Raw genomic sequence first — 17,624 nt, forward strand, 5'->3', positions numbered from 1 at the left:
TAATCTTTGTTTAATTGAACCGACACGAGCGAAAGATTGCTGCGTGCAGTTAATAATTAGCTGGAATTTTTTAGAATGGATTTATCGCAATTAAATGATAGTGAAAATTGACTTAACTATTTGAGTGAGGGAATTAGCATTAAGCAGTGTTTGGTGCTGGCACTCATCAGCTATATTCAGTTGATCCACATTTTTTATTTTATTTTTATACACTGTAAATACAAATTTTTAATTTTTTTAACAAAATTAAAAAATTTACACTATTTTACTTTTTTTAATATATGCTAACTTTTAATAATAAATGATAAATTAATCACTAATCCAAGCTTCAATTCTTCTCTTTGGAAAATTAAAAAGCATCTAATACTAGCAGACTGAAAATAGAAAAATGTGTTTGTACAAGTATAATTCTTTTTTGGCCATACTAGTATTTGTTTGAAGCAGTTTAGTGCTATGAGATTAACATTTTAGTCCGGATTTTAGCATAAAATTAGTTTTTTATGCTTCTAATGGGCCAATCGAGGCTTGACCCATCTCCCGGGCCAGGGGTTCCTATTTGAACCTGATATTGGATCTACCCCTTTAGCAACAGTTATTTCCACTTGAAATTGAACAGGCGACGCAACAGCAAAATAAATTTGCAAATTTGATAATTGCAAATGGGTCTGGATTAGTTGGGTCCGTTTCCTAACTACAAATTTGACTTCATTTATAAAAAATAGAAAAAAAATTGTAATGGCGAAAAACCACCCATTGTTCCATGTGCTTCCTAAGAGGTGACATGCCTATCTTTTTGTTTCTTTCAAATCCATGAATCATGTAGGTTTGATTAGAAAACCAGCCTTTCTATTAAAATTTACTTCGAAAAAATTTGCCTCTTAGCTGTTTAGTGTTTCCTTTGGGAAATTCTACGGCTATAAATTTATTGCTTATGGTATATTTCTTAAATGCTTTGACAAATTAATGAGATGATAATCTTCTCATTTCTTTTGATAAGAAACGTAGAAAATTCTTAATATTTTGTCAGAATTTGTTCATTCATTCTTGATTTTGATAAATATCTAAAATAAATTAAAATTGATGCCCCAAACTTTAGGATTCGACCCTATAGACAGAGTGTGTGTCCATGGAACTTTTACATTGTATGCGAACAAATACTGGCAAGGCAGCTTTAGGAGCATTGATGACAAGTTCAGGGATATGAGTCTTTCGCAAGGAGTCTCTGAACACCATGATCTAATTCAAGTTGGAGAAAATTTGGCTGTTGTAGACCAGTAGACTGTGATGATTTCAGGATGAAATTCATGGTATTTCTTTGGGTATTGAAAGACTACAACAATGAGGCCTGGATGAAGGAGGACTTTGATTTTCCATTCAGCACTGTCATGCTTATAGAATACAAGTCATCTTTGCTACCAAGGCTGTTTGTTTAAGATTTGAAGACAACAGAGAAGAATGATTGAAATCTTTGAAACTGCAAATGGAAACAATTTCAAGTTCTTGGATGTTGGCAAGCCAGCCAGTTCGTTTAATTATTTTTTATTGTTTCATCAAAGATTTTTCCGGGAAAGGATTGACATCTTGGTTTGTTTTTATAAGTTAATTGTATATGTTTTATCGATTCAACTTGTCTTGTTAATTTGGTTGGGACTCCTTATATTGCTAATTCCTTAGTTGAGTTTGCAATTCATATTTAGCCTGAGGCATTTATTACGCTATGCAAGAACCAAAAGCTGGCTGCTGCTGAATCTTGATACATAAATACCTATTCATGTCTTCAAACTCAACTCAGATCAATGCACTTACTTTGTCGAAAAATTCTGGAATCACTTTGTTTTCTCATGGTAATTGTTATTTGCAATTAAAGAGTTGGGATTGTGTCTCATTTGGGGTGGAATTTGTATATTTTGGGCTGCTGTTGTAGCTTCAGTTCAAGACCCGTTTTCACACCCCAACCCACGTATCAGGTGGAGCTTTAACGGTTAAACAATTGTACTCCATGTATTCAAAATAGAGTGTGGCCTAAAAACACTAGAAAAATATTGAGAGTAACCAAATAGCCACAGTGAGATTTTGGGTGCACTTGGGTTTTTCTGTGTCTTATTTTGGGTTCAAACCATCGCAGCTACTTTAAACTATATCAATTAAAGGCATTTTCTCAATAATGCTCAGTAATGCCAGAGAAAAAAAAAATCAGTGTTTAAACTAGTAGAAGAAGAAACAGAGAACCCTGCTTAATCTGCATTTTTCCCCCTAAAATACAAGTATTCAATCCGTGGCCATATTCCCATAAAACCCAAAATTTCATATGAGCTTCAAGCAATCTATTAACAGGTAATGTAACTTTCAAGACAGATTTTGGAGTCCTGTTTTGACTCTAAGCTGTGAATCAATTAACACTTTCCTTGGATGCCACATCACTCAGTAACGCGCACATCATGAAGAAAGCGGACTTCAAATTAACATCAGGCCGTGTTATGATTCAAGTATTTGAAGATCATGATAATGAGCAAGGAAAGGAGAAACACAGCCCAGACGGCGCACTTGAGCTCAAATGAGAGGCAAAGTGAAAGAGTGTGGCAGAATGCAGCTGCAGCAAAGAGGAAGGCAACTTTCTCCAATGCTTGTGAAGTTGTGGTGCAATTTGGGTGGATAAAATAAGCAACCAAGATAAAGGTGAATGTAAGTAGGACAAGAAACGAAAGCAAAACCAAGGAAAAAGGGAGCTGGTGATTGACCTGATCAGTTCCCACAAATTGGAGCGATACACCGAGTGCAAATGAAAAGCAAAATGCTAGAACTGAATTTTGCCATTGTAGATGCTGCTGGGCTGCAAGTAAATACTCTTGCTGCAGTTTCAGGTTTGAGAGAGTAGCGGGAGCTGGGGCTGGCGAGGGCAACTGGGGTTGCGGGGATTCATAATCATTGGAAGGAGAAGGCGATGATGGTGATGGTAGCCACCCTGGCTGAGGTGATTCAATGTCCATACTAGAAGTTGCTGGTTGAGGCAATGATGGTGGCTGTTCTGGCTGTGATCTTTGCTGCTCTAGTTTAGGACAGACTTGGATGAAAAATGCTACAATTGAAGCAAGAATTGTTTTAAGCTTTTGTGGAAAGTCCATTATTGTAAAAATGAAGAAAGAGGACGAAAGGGGACAGACTTTTATGACAAATGCTTGAACGTTTTATACAGGTCAGGTAAAGAGGACATGAAGGGAAAGGTGCTTCTACTAGAAGAAAAGCCGACCTTTTGACCGCTCAAGAACAGAACCAACACAATAAGCATATTTACATCGGACATCCGAGCTTGATTTCCCTGAAGAAACACAATGGAAAAGTTGTAGGTGACTCCGAATAGTATCTCTCAAATTGTTCTGCCTTGCACACACACTTCATAGACCAACCACCTTTCTCCAAGTCCTTTTCAATTTTCATTCATTGGGTTAGATCTGTCAATATTGGATATATTACATCATTTGTTTTCTTTACTTTTGGCAAACAGAGGAAAGCAAATTTCCCCTTTCTACGTGATTTTTTAAGGGTTAATGTGTAATTATTTGATTATATTCACAAATTTAATAGTTTCTCTGTCATGATCATCATATATACAAATCATTATCAAGCATAGATTTATCCTTAAAATTATTAAAAATTAATATCTTATTATTAAAATTAAAAATTCAACATTTTTATCAACAAAATTAGACTACTAGCATCCTCGGCCACATTTTAGTATAATGCACTTAATGCAGTAAAATAAATAAAAATAATAATATAGAATTATTTTTTGGATGGGAAGTAAAGAAGAGTAAAGAAGAGAATAAGTGAGAAGCAACAAAAAATGAATAGTGATTATGGAATATGTGAAAAAATTCTTTACTTCTTTTTATTTCTCCCCGTACTAGTCATTTCCACCAGCCTTCCATTGTTCACATTATCTCCGAAATCAAAGTTCTAATAAAAACAAAGCCCCCCAGCCAAGCTGAGGCAACACATTATTCTATTGCTTTAGGCATTTGCAAAGATGTGCGGAGCTCCGAGCCTTTTTTTCATCAAGCTTGTCAAAAAGTTGACTACTTGTCCTACTACGTGTTGCCAATCTGTTGATTTTGTGATAATTAACTTGAACTTATGGCACGTTTGGTCCATTGAAAAAACGATGAAGAGGAATTTCAATTTTAGATGGGACCAAAATTGTATTATTTGATTTTTTTAGTACGGACCGCAATTTTATCAATTTCATTTTTATTTATTTATTTAATAATTTTTATTTAATTTTAATATATTTTTTAAAAAATCAAGTTTTTAAGCTATATGAATTGGACAAAGCCTTAAATAAAATATTTAAAAAATTAACTTAATTTAATTCGATTTAATTCACGGACATATTTATTATATTCTCTCTCATTGCTCAATATCCTTTCTTCCTCTATTTTCCCTTGCTATGTTTTGTTGTTCAATTATTCCTGTAACTCTTAGTAGCTAGCGCAAGTTATTTAGAAAGATCTGTTGTATCGTAGAGGGTAGCCGCTTAAACCTTTTGCATCGAGTTTTGTACTCGGTAGGGGAGAATTTATCCTTAACGGCAGTGTTATCGACTAATCATGCCTCAAACATTTTTTATTCACTCCGTTCCAAAATTGAATTTTCTCTTTCTGTTCTTTTCCGTGCCATAAGGACTAAATGAACTGCTGGAAGTCCCCCACCATTCAAACTCAGATACCCACGTATGTTTTGCTCCAAAATATTGCATGCGGACCTTTGATCCGACCAAAAAGAAACAATAGTTTTAAGGGAGGAGCAGCGTTCCACATCTTCAAGATTGGCCACGTTGTGTCATGTAAAAGACAATGAATTGTAGCCCTTGTCATATATTTCATCATATTATATTGTACTGGAAAAGAGGGGCCCTAAAAATGGATTAATAAATGTGTACCTTTAAAATTTGCCTGTTTAAAAAGCTCACGTGGACCGGAGTGATTTAGAGTCAACAAATGAGCACGTGGAAAGGAGAGTTACAATATTCAAAAAGAGCCACCAATTTGCCTATAACAGGCGGAGTTCCGAGCCAATCCTACCATATCCATACTATATTTATTTCGTGATAGATAGTTTTGGTTGATATTGAGCAAAGTCAATGTGAACATAGATTCTATCTGCTTAGTTGACTCAAGGTTTTTGGAGATTAGGCAAGCAATTCGCAGATCCGAAAAGGCCACTCAAATCCAACCAAAGATTCATCAGGTGTCAGTGTGAGCTAGCTAGTTCACGCTTTCTATTAGATTTGACAAACAAACCTTGAAACCCGTCAGCATTGACAAGGGAATCAGCTAAATTGCTTGGTGATTTCCTGTCCCCGTCCCTTCCGTTTCCTTAACAGCGGGCAACTGCAGTCAATGGTTTCAATTTCCATCCAGAAACTTATCAATTATATATTGCGTGTCACTCCAAAGAATTTTATATTTGACAGCAAAAAAATGTTTTTGAATAACTTTAATAATGTTACAAAATATAGAGAAACTATTGAAAGCATCACTTGAGTCACGTTTCTCAAATTTAAACTCTTATTTAAAGAAAAAGAAAAAAAAAATTTCAAAGTTCACAGCCAACCCTATGTAGCTAAAAAGTGAAAAAAAAATAATGGATCAGCGTCCCATTTTCGTTATTGGGCTAAAATCTGTATAAGGATTGGGCTACAGCCTTCCTGACCCATTTCTTATTGAAGCTCCTCCACGGCCTAGAACTTTAACACGATTCCAATGGAATAGTTGCTCCTTTGTACTCTCTTTTAATGAACCAAATGATTTTTTTTTGGGGGGTCAACAACCAAATGATTAAATAATCTTTAAGATTAATTAATATTATATTTATAGTAGCATTTTTTATTTATTAAATGCAATAATTGAAATTTAGCAAAAAAAAAAAAAGAGTAGTTGTTTTTTTTTTTTTTTAAATACAGTAATTGATAGTTAATATGTTGATTTTTAATACAATAAGAGAAAATATTATTTAATATAATAATCTTAAAAGGTTCTTTTAAGAATTAAGACACTTGTTCACAAAAATTTATATGCCTAGCTTTTACAAGTAACAAAATTATTATACAAAATCATTAATTTCTTTCGACTCATTGAAACCCTGCAAGAATAAGAAATGAGGTCTCCAAGATCTATCGCATTCCTCACATTTTGGGTGGACAATGTTCCACCTAATGCTAGTTATGGTAGACAAAAATTTTATTCCTAAATCAAAAGATTAATGCATAAAGTAGCCAGACGACTATCAAAAGTAAAATGAGAATTTTGGCAAAATTAATAAAGCAGCAAGACTTGGAGATATTAACTTATAGAAAGATTCGAATCGCATAAATGTAGCACAGGGTTTGGCCACTCACCGAAAGCATTTTCCCTTAGCTTGCTAGACCAATTAAGTTGGAGTTGAAAACTACATTGATGATTAATTTGAGTTTGTAGTAACGTATCATTCTCTAACCTTTTCTTCACCAAACCTGAAAAAAAAAAGCCATTTTTGCACTTTGCTGATCATTTATAAACATGTCCACCAATAGAGATCAAAACACCAGCTGCTGCTTTATTTTCTACATAGCCCAAGTGCCAAAAATGCTGCATGTTTGATATTTGTAACGCCTGCACATCAATTAAAGTGGGGATGTCATACCAGTAGGGCTGATTTAGAACGGGATAAAATTATACGGGAATATGTGGCATTTAATTTTGGCATATATTCCTATAACATTTCTCTTTTTAATTTGTTTAGTAAAAAAAAAAAGTTATACTATGTTTACATTGCTTTTGGATGAATAATTATAGTACTATTTTATTTTTTTCTGCAATAGGAACTTAGGAAGGATGAATTAAATATTGAATACTCACTTTTTTTTCCTTTTTATCCATTAATTAGGTTCCTTGATAGGGAGTTAGCAATCCTTTTCTTTTCCTCATCTTTCTCTCCTTCCTACGTGATAAGGATAAGGCATCAAATTTCTTTTATTATTATTATTATTGTTGTTGATGTAACAAACTAATACTATTAAATCTAAGAATTGTTGGATTGCATTCATTATGAGATATTGTTTATTTTAAAGATTTGAAAGCTTGCCTTCATAATTTTATCTTTTAAAAAAAGATACTTGGATAAAAGAACAATAATCCTTACTGAAAAGTCACATTCCACTCCTTGATCATTAAATATAGGATTATTTTCCTTCAATAATTAGTATATTATTTAAAAAAAAATACAACCAATATATACAAGATATGCATGACCTAAAAAAATCAACAAAAGTTTAATTCAATTGATTTGTTTTTTTATTTTAACAATGGACAATGTTTAGACGTATGAGTATCATCGATTACCTTTTATTAGAGTTATCTAGAATGTGAAATCTCTTTGCAAAGTAGGTAAAATTGTACATCTATGGGTGGAATACGTGCTTAGAATTTCTATTGATGACAATGAAAAAATGAAATAAAACTTGAACATAAGTGATAAGATCTTAATGCAAACGTGGATCCTCCAATCCATTCAGATAATCCTGATCCTAAAATCTATTGATTTTAATTTGCATTGTCAACTTGTCATAGTTTTAAAAGTCTCATCCCTAGACTAAACCTATATTTTGTATGATTCATCAGCAAATGAATGATAAAAGCTCTAGTACTACCAATGGGTTACATTGGATGAGTTAATTCTTTCAAAGCATTTATTTTTGACCGTTTAGATGAAGAAAATCTGATATATTTCGCTGATTCATCACAAACAGAATATACCCAGAGAATAAGGACCACAAGGAATGGCAACTGATTTGTATCTGTCGAAAATTTCTGGACTCTAATGCATAAATACTCTCCTCATAGTGAATCACCAACTCAACAAAGCAAAGAACATAAAAAGAAAGAAGAGTATGTAACAATTACAAGATGTTGGAGAAATGACATGGGTTTAGTGACAAAATTTAATTTTTTCGTCATTTGATAGACAAAAGGATAGAGGAAAATGGGGTAGTCTTTTTCTAAGGGTGTGCTATGAGAGTTAGACACATGACCGAGTGACTGAATCCTGATCAATTTCTTCATGCACATATATAATTTAGTCCAAGTCCATCATGGGTTGAACAAAAATACAAATTCTCAGCCACAGCTGCAGCGCAGCAGCTGCAATTCTGATCTCTTGGCGTAGGAAACAGACGAGAGAACAAAGGAGAATATCATCACTCCATCCACTACTTACCGTATTTATATCCCATCTTCTTAAAAATTGTGCCCTCACTCTCTCCCTCTATTTCTCAATAGCTAGGGTCAATATACATTATGTGCTACTGTGCCGGCCTGTTGGCTGGTAGTAGGTATATAACTTTCCCTTTCGAGAATGGGTTCGTTTTTTTGTAGAGGGGTCTCTTCCCTTTGGCAAAAGTTCTCATTCCAGGTCCACTATCAAGCACCATGACCATAGCTGTCCCTTTTAGACAATTTGGGTTTCTGTGTTTTTCGTAGTGTGTGCTTTTCCTATGAATGAGGGCTCCTTCTTTGTCTCCCTTTGGATTCTCTTCTTTCTCTCTCTCTCAATGCCAACCATAAACATTTAATTTCTCTCATGATCTGCTCTCATCCTGAAAAAGAAACCCACTTTTTTTTTTTTTGAACATTTTATCCATTTCTCTCACAACTTAACACTAAGATGCTTCAACTTGAATTTCCCACAAATTTGTTTGATTGTAATTGGAAACAGTAATGTTGATTACTCCACCAGTTTCTGTTATGGTATAAACTATTCTCACCAATTGACATGAAAAATAGGTATCAAGTGAATTTTTTGTTAAGGTCTATCATTTTAAGTTAAACAACAAATTCATGAATAATACATGAGAATTGTGCCAATAAATTATTGATAAGAAACAAATTCATGATAAAAGAGCCGTGATAATACAGCAATTTTCATTTTCTGTATTAATATAAGAAGCTGTTTTAGAAAATATAGTAAACTCAAAACTGTCGACATTAACCAACAAAGCCTCTTGATCCAACTTTCGAGTGGGAATGGGGAGTTTTGGTTGCAAAACTTGATACTAAAAAGGAGCAAATTTACACACGAAAGGTAAAGAACACAGACATGAAAGCATGAGTTGGAAACGTCTCGATAAAGAAGTTGACAACTGATATAGGGTCATCATCTCATGCATGTAAAGAGTAAAGACCAAGACAAAGTGTCATTAAAATCCAAAATCCGTTGTCTCTACCTTTTTCTCAAGCTCTTTATATATTAGTGAGATGTTCTTTTTCTTACAATGGTTTACTTTTATGGCTTTTTTGTGGTTTTTTAAGTTTTTCATGCTTCCCTTTGATGGGTAGTTCGTGTTGTTGTTCTTTTCTGTAAATTCTATGTTTAACTAATTTTTTGTTGGAAATGGCTTCTATTCTTCGGTTTAGAAAACTATGCTATGTAGAGCCAGCAGTAAGGTGCTCTTCAGTGGGGTTTGAATCTTTTGATCAGTCACCAAAGATTGATCAAAAGCTTGACAAGAAAGAAGAAAATGTCATTTCTGCTAACAATATAGCCTTGGAAATCAACAAGAAGAGAAAGCAACCAAGGAGGCAGCCTAAGGAATGGAGATGTTTAGATTCTTGTTGTTGGATAATTGGATACCTTTGCACCACTTGGTGGCTTCTTTTGTTCTTGTACCACTGTTTGCCAATTACATTGCTTCAGGTTCCTGAATTACCAGGGGTAAGGCTTAAACGTGAAGGCTTGACGGCTCTTCACCCTGTGGTTTTAGTCCCTGGCATTGTCACTGGTGGACTGGAGCTATGGGAAGGCAGGCCTTGTGCTGATGGTTTGTTTCGTAAACGCCTTTGGGGTGGTAGCTTCACTGAAATCTTCAAGAGGTACTTAAAGCAAGTTTTTTCATTTGTTACTTACATCTTTTAGTTTGAATTGGGATTGAGTTTTTTGGAATCCTATGTATTTAGGCCTTTGTGTTGGTCAGAGCACTTGTCTTTGCACAATGAAACTGGCCTTGACCCACCAGGAATCCGGGTTCGTGCTGTTCGAGGGCTGGTTGCAGCTGACTATTTTGCTCCGGGATATTTTGTGTGGGCTGTTCTCATTCAAAATTTGGCAAAAATTGGTTATGAGGGCAAGAATTTGCATGTGGTTGCTTATGATTGGAGGCTCTCTTTCCAGAATACAGAGGTATAATGGTTCTTCCTTTGCTTCTCCATCTTTACATTGCTCCATTACATTGTATTACTTTCGTGTGTATCTCAAGTAAACACTGCCATTTTAGGCTTAGCAGAAATGATTGAGGGATAACATTCTAAAAATTCTTTAACAAGGCCATCAGACTTATGCTTTGGTTATGGCTTGAAGTTCTAAGAAAGTAAAACAGCTAAAGCAATTATGGAGATTCTTAATTCTAAACAGAACAAGGCAATAAAATTAGGACAATGGTTTATTTGATTCAATCAACAAAATACTCCTACTAAAATCCAGTGCCTTTTCTGAGCATATGTTGTTATATTTACAATACTTAGTATCATTTATGCTTAGTATGGCTCTTCCACTCTCTGCTTCTGAATGTGATAGAAATTAGTATGAATTTGGCTCCAAGCAACCCTTCCTACTCTGCATAAGTTGCTTCTTCCATGGCCAATTTGCAGCACAAAACATAGATAACATATACTGAGTATTAACTAACATATTTTTCAATTGGGGATAAGCAGATTCGGGACCATGCTCTTAGTAGGCTGAAGAGTAAAATTGAGCTAATGTATATAACCAATGGCTATAAGAAAGTGGTAGTGGTGCCGCATTCCATGGGGGTTATCTATTTTCTTCACTTCCTTAAATGGGTTGAAACACCTCCTCCTATGGGGGGCGGTGGTGGTCCAGGTTGGTGCGCCAAGCACATCAAGGCAATCATGAACATTGGTCCGGCTTATCTGGGCGTTCCAAAGGCTGTTAGTAGTATATTCTCTGCTGAGGGCAAAGATGTCGCTTATATCAGGTTAGTTTTCAATCTCTTTCTTATAATTGGCACCTTTGGAAACTTAGTTGAGATAAATTACTGCAATTTAAATTACCATTTTATCACAAAATATGTAATTAATGATTTGATCATATAATCAGTTTATCAAACAAGGATTTCTTGATGTTAGTGCTTGTTAGCAAAAGATTAGCTTGAAATGTTTACCAGATTTTACTTATCTTTTGTATGTAGAGCTATGGCACCAGGAATATTGGATTCTGAGATTTTGGGGCTTCAAACATTAGAACATGTCATGCGGGTGTCTCGGACATGGGACTCCATTGTGTCATTGCTGCCTAAAGGAGGAGAGACCATTTGGGGCAACATGGACCGGTCACCTGAAGGAGGGCATGTATGTGACTTCTCCAAGAAAAGACTTTCTCAGCCCTCTCCAAGTGATAATAATGTCAACAACAGTGATGTGAAGAGAGGTTTCAGGGTGAAAGATCCAGTTAAGTATGGAAGAATAATCTCTTTTGGCAAGGCAGCCTCAGTATTACATTCTTCACAGCTTCCCACTTTCGATTCAAAGGTATAATAAATATTTATCATTCAGCTATTTACCCTAGAAATTATATATAACCTTTAGCTCTTTCGATCTTTTGGAAGTTGGAACAATGTAATTCACCATTAAAGTGGAGACAACTTAATGACCGAACACAATGGAAAAGAACTTTTACTAATATGATGTCAAAGATCTTGTTTTTTTGGTGGGAATCAATAATGAAGTTTCATTATCAGGAATTTTCACGCACAAATGCTCTCCAAAATTTGAAGTTTTCATGTGGAGAGGCCTGGACGGAATATGATGAGATGAGCAGGGAAAGCATCCAAAAAGTTGCAGCAAATAAAGCTTACACAACTAGAACTCTTTTTGATCTGCTACGCTTTGTGGCACCAAAAATGATGCAACGAGCTGAAGCTCATTTTTCACATGGAATAGCAGACAATCTTGACGACCCTAAATACAGCCATTACAAATACTGGTCTAATCCACTTGAAATGAAGTAAGTATAATTTAAATAAACTTCAGATACATTTTAACATCATTATTTTTTAACAGATTTCATAGTTATAATAGATAGATTCTATGTACTCTATTATTTGTACATATCCATTTCTCTTGAATTACTAATCCTCAATATTGGCCTTTCCGATTCTGATCATGATCATCAAATTCTGACTTCTGAAGATTCAAATGTCTACTTGTCATCTAGTGAAGCACAAGCCTTATTGCAACATACCTGCACACGACCAAAAATATTCCCTTTTTCTGTATCTCATACTTGTTGATGCAAAAGCTGAACATATTTTTCAGACTACCTGATGCGCCGGACATGGAGATATACTGCCTGTATGGTGTTGGAATTCCCACTGAAAGATCATACGTGTACAGGCTATCACCTATCAGTAGGTGCAAAAGCATTCCATACCAGATTGATAGCTCAGTCCATGGAGAAGATGATAGCTGCTTGAAAGGTGGAGTATATTTTGCAGATGGAGATGACAGTGTACCGGTTCTAAGTGCTGGATTCATGTGCGCTAAAGGTTGGAGAGGAAGAACCCGGTTCAATCCATCTGGCATTGCTACATACATAAGGGAGTACCGGCACAAGCCACCAGCTAGCCTGCTTGAAGGGAGGGGCATTGAGAGTGGGGCACATGTTGACATCATGGGAAATGTTGCTCTCATTAAAGACATATTGCGCATTGCAGCTGGAGCCACTGGGAAGGAGATTGGAGGTGATAGGATTCATTCAGATATCTTAAGAATGTCGGAAAGAATTAATATTCTTCTGTGACTATATTTATAAATACAAGAAAATGGTTTGAGAAAAAATGGTAAGGAAAAAATTATAAATACAAATATGGAGATGCAGGGGATCGAACCCTGTACCTCTCGCATGCAAAGCGAGCGCTCTACCATTTGAGCTACATCCCCGCACGTTATTGATTTGGATGAGGAAATGAAACTGAGCAGGATGGGAGTTTGATACAAGTTTAACCAACGCAGTAAAAATCCAATTGCGATAAAGTTCGAAGGAGCAAGAAACCTCGATAATCTATTTACCTATAACATAGGTAAACCCTGTCAAGAAAAAGATAATGGCTGATAGCCCGTTTTCCATTTCCTGCTGCACCCCCCCCTCCCCTCTCTGCTTAGGGTGTGCCTGTTAAATAATAATACTGTGCAAGAAAGGATGTCCAATCTATTTGTCTACCGTATCTGATAGCTTCACAGATAAAGGATTTGAAAGTGATTGAGGAACTGCTAGAGAAGTAAAAAAAGGGCACACGATACAACATGAGGAAGGTCAGTGACTGAAGATTTGGGCTACATGTTTCTAGTGCCATTATTTAGTTCACTTTTTTTCTGATTTGGGCAAAAGATGAAAAGGGTGTAGCAGAAGCTAGGACAGCCCAAAAATGAACCTCATCAAGACACGCCACAAGAATTTAGTTGGAACTACTGCCTTTTTTCTGTTAATTTGATATGGGAAACTCCCAGATTTAAAAATGGAAATTCTCTTTCAAGAGTCAAATGACATTATAACCCAAACTTAATTCGAGTGTAGCAAAAGAGAAGAAAGGGCAGGTTTGGTTTTCCATTAACTCTAGAATCCATTGTTGAATATATATTAATCAGCTCTTGAACTATCCAGACTGGCTTTACTCATATCTACCAAGGGAACTACTCACTGCAGCATCATTAGCAGCTTAAAATAGAAGTGACAACCAGGGTGATTATGGTCAATATTGAATATGATGAACAACCATCTCAGCAAATCCTGGCTCGAATTATCCTAAGACATGGATATGTTAAACACGCCTGTACTACGAAAAAGATTAAATATTTGGGATTTCGAAGTATGGTAACTGAACTTACTTGTTTAATAGAAAATATCATTTACAATTCATTCAACCGAAGCTGTTTCTTTATTTTGGATTAATAATAAACTCGTCTAACCAATTAATGGTACCATCATAAACTGTTGAAGCAACAAATTGTATATATTGAAATTCATCCCAATTCATAAATGCATAGCCTCAGCTTAGAAATAAAAGGACTTCTTGGAACTGTGGCCTTATTATCCAGTAGTTCTTGTACTTGTTAGCCACTTCCGAGCTCCCCTTATATCCCAGTTTTCCACTTATTCTTCTTCAGAGCCTCCATCATAAGAAGAAAATGAAGTTACCAAGTTATTTCTTGGCTCCATTTATTCTCTTTGCCTTCGTGCTCTTGGTGGCTAATGGACAGCCTCTTGTTCCTGCCATGTTCATATTTGGGGACTCTGTTGTTGATGCTGGCAACAACAACAACCTCTACACCATTATAAAAGCAGACTTCCCTCCTTATGGGAGGGACTTTGTTAATCACAAAGCAACTGGAAGATTCTGCAATGGAAAATTAGCCTCAGACTTCACTGGTCCTTGATCCCATAAGCCCTTAACCCCATTTTCAATTATTTTATTATTTTTTAATACTGTTTCGCCTCATATTTGTTTCTCTAACAGATTGTCTTTTGTTTTGTTTTTTAAAACACAGCTGACAACATTGGCTTCACTGATTATCCACCAGCTTATCTCAGCAAAAATGCTAAAGGAAAGAACCTGTTGATTGGAGCCAACTTTGCATCAGCTTCCTCTGGTTACTATGAGAATACAGCAAAGTTATATGTAAGCAAAAATGAAATCCCAAAATTCTCTTTATTTCTCTTTTGCACTGTTAATATTTGTTCTTTGTTTTTGCAGCATACACTCTCATTGAGTAAGCAATTGGAGAACTACGAGGAATACCAGAATAAGTTGGTAAAAATTGCAGGGAAATCCAATGCTTCTTCAATAATATCTGGTGGAATCTATCTCATCAGTTCTGGGAGCAGTGACTTTCTTCAGAACTATTACATTAATCCTCTCTTATACAAGGCCTACACACCTGACCAATTCTCAGATATTCTCATCGAATCCTATGATAATTTCATTCAGGTCTCTCTTAGACCCTTTCTCTACAATTAAAAGTTAATCTTCATGTGAATAATATTTTTAAAAAATAGAAATCTAGAAAACCTAACCCTGAGGATGATGCATACGTTATACAAACAACTTTGAAACTAATTTTTCTTTTTGCTTGTTGCAACTTTGGAAAAACAATTAATTCAGAAGAAAAAACAAAAACCAGATTATAAGCCCTCAAAACTCAAACTATGGGATCTTAAATTCATAGATCCATGGCCCAATATATGCTTTTATATGGTGATTAGAACTTGGTTTAAGTTAAAAGTTTTGTCATAGAATTTGTATGGGCTTGGAGCAAGGAAAATTGGAGTCACAACATTGCCACCGTTGGGGTGCTTGCCAGCTGCCATCACAATTTTTGGATCTGATAGCAACGAGTGTGTGGCAAAGTTAAATAGCAATGCTATTTCATTCAACAACAAACTCAATGCCACTTCTCAAAGGTTGCAGCAAGACCTTTCTGGCCTTAATTTGGTTGTCTTTGACATCTATCAATCTCTCAACAACCTTGTCACAAAGCCTGCAGATAATGGTATATTATCATTTCTTAACTATTTACTGTTTCATTTTGTTCCAATGTAGAATGTAGTAGTTGCAAAATCAAACTAGCTTCCAAGATAGCTTCTTTCTTATTGATTGTTTCATTTCCAGGCAAGGCACTGACAGTTTAAGCAATGTCTAAACAGGTTTTGCAGAGGCAAGAAAGGCTTGTTGTGGAACTGGCCTGCTGGAAACATCAATATTGTGCAATCAGAAATCCATTGGAACATGTGCAAATGCATCTGAATATGTTTTTTGGGATGGTTTCCATCCATCAGAGGCTGCTAACAAGATTTTAGCTGATGATCTCTTGACTAGTGGAATCTCTCTCATTTTCTAACCAAAAAGGGGTTTTGGTGTTAATAGTCGCTTGAACCCTACTTGAGTTGTGTCATGGAGAATTCGGTTCAACTCTTTGTTGCTATGTTATAATTTACATTTCTATTTGTTACATGAATTGTGGATGGAAACAATGATTTTCCATTTGTTAATAACTAATAGTATGTAATAATCCATGTCAACCTTTAAATAAGTTACATAACAAACAGAATAAAGCCTCAAATCTTTTTCTTTTTTGGCCAATTGAGACACTCAAATCTTAGATTTTTCTTCTTCTCGACTATATTTTTTTCTATCCTCTCCAAGCATTGGGGCCCTTTCATTGTCATCTACTCACAAATCCAAAATACAAGCATCATCTTTACTTGAAACACTGGGTTTTTTTTGGCCATCAAACACTTAGGATTTAATATTAGAAAAATAAAGTTACACCCGTTAGCGTAAAAAAATATAATGAAATTGACTAATGGTACCAAAATATTTCATATTTTTTTAAAACTTAAAATCATTGGTTAAAACGAAATTTAGCATCACATTTTCCATATAAACATAAAACAATTTATCAACCAAACCTGCCCATGGTACGTTTAACTTAGATCTTTTAACCATCTTTTAATTTGATCCTGACATGTCATAAGCATAGCCATCTAATTTTTGTTTTTCTATGTACTAATCTAATTCCTAAGCACCCTTAAAAAATTATTAAAAAAAACCCAAGACTCGTCATTTCCCCACTGATTACTATAATTTTTTCTTTAATCTTTGATCTACTCTTAGTCTCCAAAGTTTTATATACTTGATTCATCTACATTACACACTTAAATCCTCTAAAAATCACAACATTCAAGAATTAATATACATACATCTAAATTAATACTAAATGCTAAGTTGGCATAAGTTGTTAATCATAATGTATCATGTATAAAATAAAAAAATTTTAAATTAAATACTTTAAAAAGAATCCGGAAAAAATGTGAAAAATTCTGGAGAAAACAGGGGAAAAAAAATCAAAGGACAAGACAGGGATGGACTATAGTTTAGAAGCGCTGAAACTACTATGCGGACAACTGAAAGATGCTCTAGAAATTCCATCTCAAAACGCCTTGATTCTTGGTGGTGTTCTCCTCCAACGTGCCTGGCTTCAGGTCTTTTTTTTTTACTCTTTCCTATTTCCTTTTTTTAATCAAATTTCCTATTTTACCTTTCTTTCTTTCTTTTTACAGGGCGTTCTGGTCTCAAACGACGACGACGATAGCCTGCTTCTCGATGATAGCACCGGCATCGTCGAGCTTGGCCTCTCCGGAGATTCCCGCCAACGTCAATGGAAAAAGGCTTTTGATTTGCCACCCCCCAGGCCCCACTCATTTTCAACGGCACATTTTAATTTCATTCACCCGACGCCATTTTTGTATGGGCAGCCATGTATGAAAAGGCAGTGGCTTAAGGCCTTTCTCCTCTTTTAATAACAGGCTGCATTCGCTTCTTCTTATGGTTTATACTATTCTTAACATCGTAAAATATAGTAGGTATGCCCATGTCTAAATTCCTTGGACAAACTTGTTTGTAAGGCTCTAGTTTTGAACCTGAAGTAAGCAAATAAATTGTTAATATCAAACATAAGCTTAATCCAACCCGATCGATGAACAAATTTAGTCCAAAGTCACCCCTCGAAAGAGCAATAAAA

At 35.3% G+C, this 17,624-nt stretch overlaps 3 protein-coding genes and 1 non-coding gene across 6 annotated transcripts; 3 read left to right on the plus strand and 1 right to left on the minus strand.

Annotated features, from left to right (window-relative positions):
- Positions 1 to 7,891: 7,891 nt before the first annotated feature.
- LOC111286760 (Lecithin:cholesterol acyltransferase family protein) lies at positions 7,892 to 12,981 on the plus strand. Of its 3 annotated transcripts, none has more exons than XM_022876943.2 (7): positions 7,892 to 8,365; positions 9,447 to 9,902; positions 9,987 to 10,209; positions 10,740 to 11,023; positions 11,237 to 11,576; positions 11,786 to 12,051; positions 12,363 to 12,981. In XM_022876943.2, exons 1-7 carry the CDS (start codon positions 8,331 to 8,333, stop codon positions 12,844 to 12,846), a joined length of 2,088 nt encoding a protein of 695 aa, XP_022732678.1. In that variant the 5' UTR covers positions 7,892 to 8,330; the 3' UTR covers positions 12,847 to 12,981. The 3 variants fall into 3 exon arrangements, with proteins under 3 accessions (XP_022732678.1, XP_089617772.1, XP_089617771.1); XM_089761646.1 differs by having other exon boundaries at positions 8,133 to 8,816; XM_089761645.1 differs by lacking the exon at positions 7,892 to 8,365 and having other exon boundaries at positions 9,289 to 9,902.
- TRNAA-UGC (transfer RNA alanine (anticodon UGC)) lies at positions 12,914 to 12,986 on the minus strand. The gene has a single exon. It is a non-coding gene; the product is annotated as a tRNA-Ala (tRNA).
- A 115-nt stretch (positions 12,987 to 13,101) lies between these two features.
- On the plus strand, positions 13,102 to 16,181 carry LOC111286762 (GDSL-like lipase/acylhydrolase superfamily protein). Its single transcript, XM_022876945.2, has 5 exons — positions 13,102 to 14,472; positions 14,592 to 14,722; positions 14,798 to 15,031; positions 15,338 to 15,593; positions 15,748 to 16,181. The coding sequence occupies exons 1-5, from the start codon at positions 14,232 to 14,234 to the stop codon at positions 15,939 to 15,941; spliced, it is 1,056 nt and encodes a 351-aa protein (XP_022732680.1). The 5' UTR covers positions 13,102 to 14,231; the 3' UTR covers positions 15,942 to 16,181.
- A 663-nt stretch (positions 16,182 to 16,844) lies between these two features.
- LOC111285537 (uncharacterized) lies at positions 16,845 to 17,502 on the plus strand. The gene is made up of 2 exons (XM_089761650.1): positions 16,845 to 17,085; positions 17,164 to 17,502. Exons 1-2 carry the CDS (start codon positions 16,966 to 16,968, stop codon positions 17,401 to 17,403), a joined length of 360 nt encoding a protein of 119 aa, XP_089617776.1. The 5' UTR covers positions 16,845 to 16,965; the 3' UTR covers positions 17,404 to 17,502.
- The last annotated feature ends 122 nt before the right edge of the window (positions 17,503 to 17,624 follow it).

Source organism: Durio zibethinus, chromosome 6, assembly GCF_047325235.1.
Source record: "Durio zibethinus cultivar Kanyao isolate XHJ-2024 chromosome 6, ASM4732523v1, whole genome shotgun sequence".
Taxonomy (NCBI): Eukaryota; Viridiplantae; Streptophyta; class Magnoliopsida; order Malvales; family Malvaceae; genus Durio; species Durio zibethinus.

Bases quoted from the DNA above. Each gene is read 5' to 3' on its own strand.
- LOC111286762 (XM_022876945.2), top strand. From the start codon at position 14,232: ATGAAGTTACCAAGTTATTTCTTGGCTCCATTTATTCTCTTTGCCTTC. The intron at 15,032-15,337 runs GTCTCTCTTAGA...GTTTTGTCATAG, and splicing joins CCTATGATAATTTCATTCAG to AATTTGTATGGGCTTGGAGC. The intron at 15,594-15,747 runs GTATATTATCAT...ATGTCTAAACAG, and splicing joins CACAAAGCCTGCAGATAATG to GTTTTGCAGAGGCAAGAAAG.
- LOC111285537 (XM_089761650.1), top strand. From the start codon at position 16,966: ATGGACTATAGTTTAGAAGCGCTGAAACTACTATGCGGACAACTGAAA. The intron at 17,086-17,163 runs GTCTTTTTTTTT...TTCTTTTTACAG, and splicing joins TCCAACGTGCCTGGCTTCAG to GGCGTTCTGGTCTCAAACGA.
- LOC111286760 (XM_022876943.2), top strand. From the start codon at position 8,331: ATGTGCTACTGTGCCGGCCTGTTGGCTGGTAGTAG. The intron at 8,366-9,446 runs GTATATAACTTT...TCTTCGGTTTAG, and splicing joins GGCCTGTTGGCTGGTAGTAG to AAAACTATGCTATGTAGAGC. The intron at 10,210-10,739 runs GTATAATGGTTC...GGGGATAAGCAG, and splicing joins TCTCTTTCCAGAATACAGAG to ATTCGGGACCATGCTCTTAG.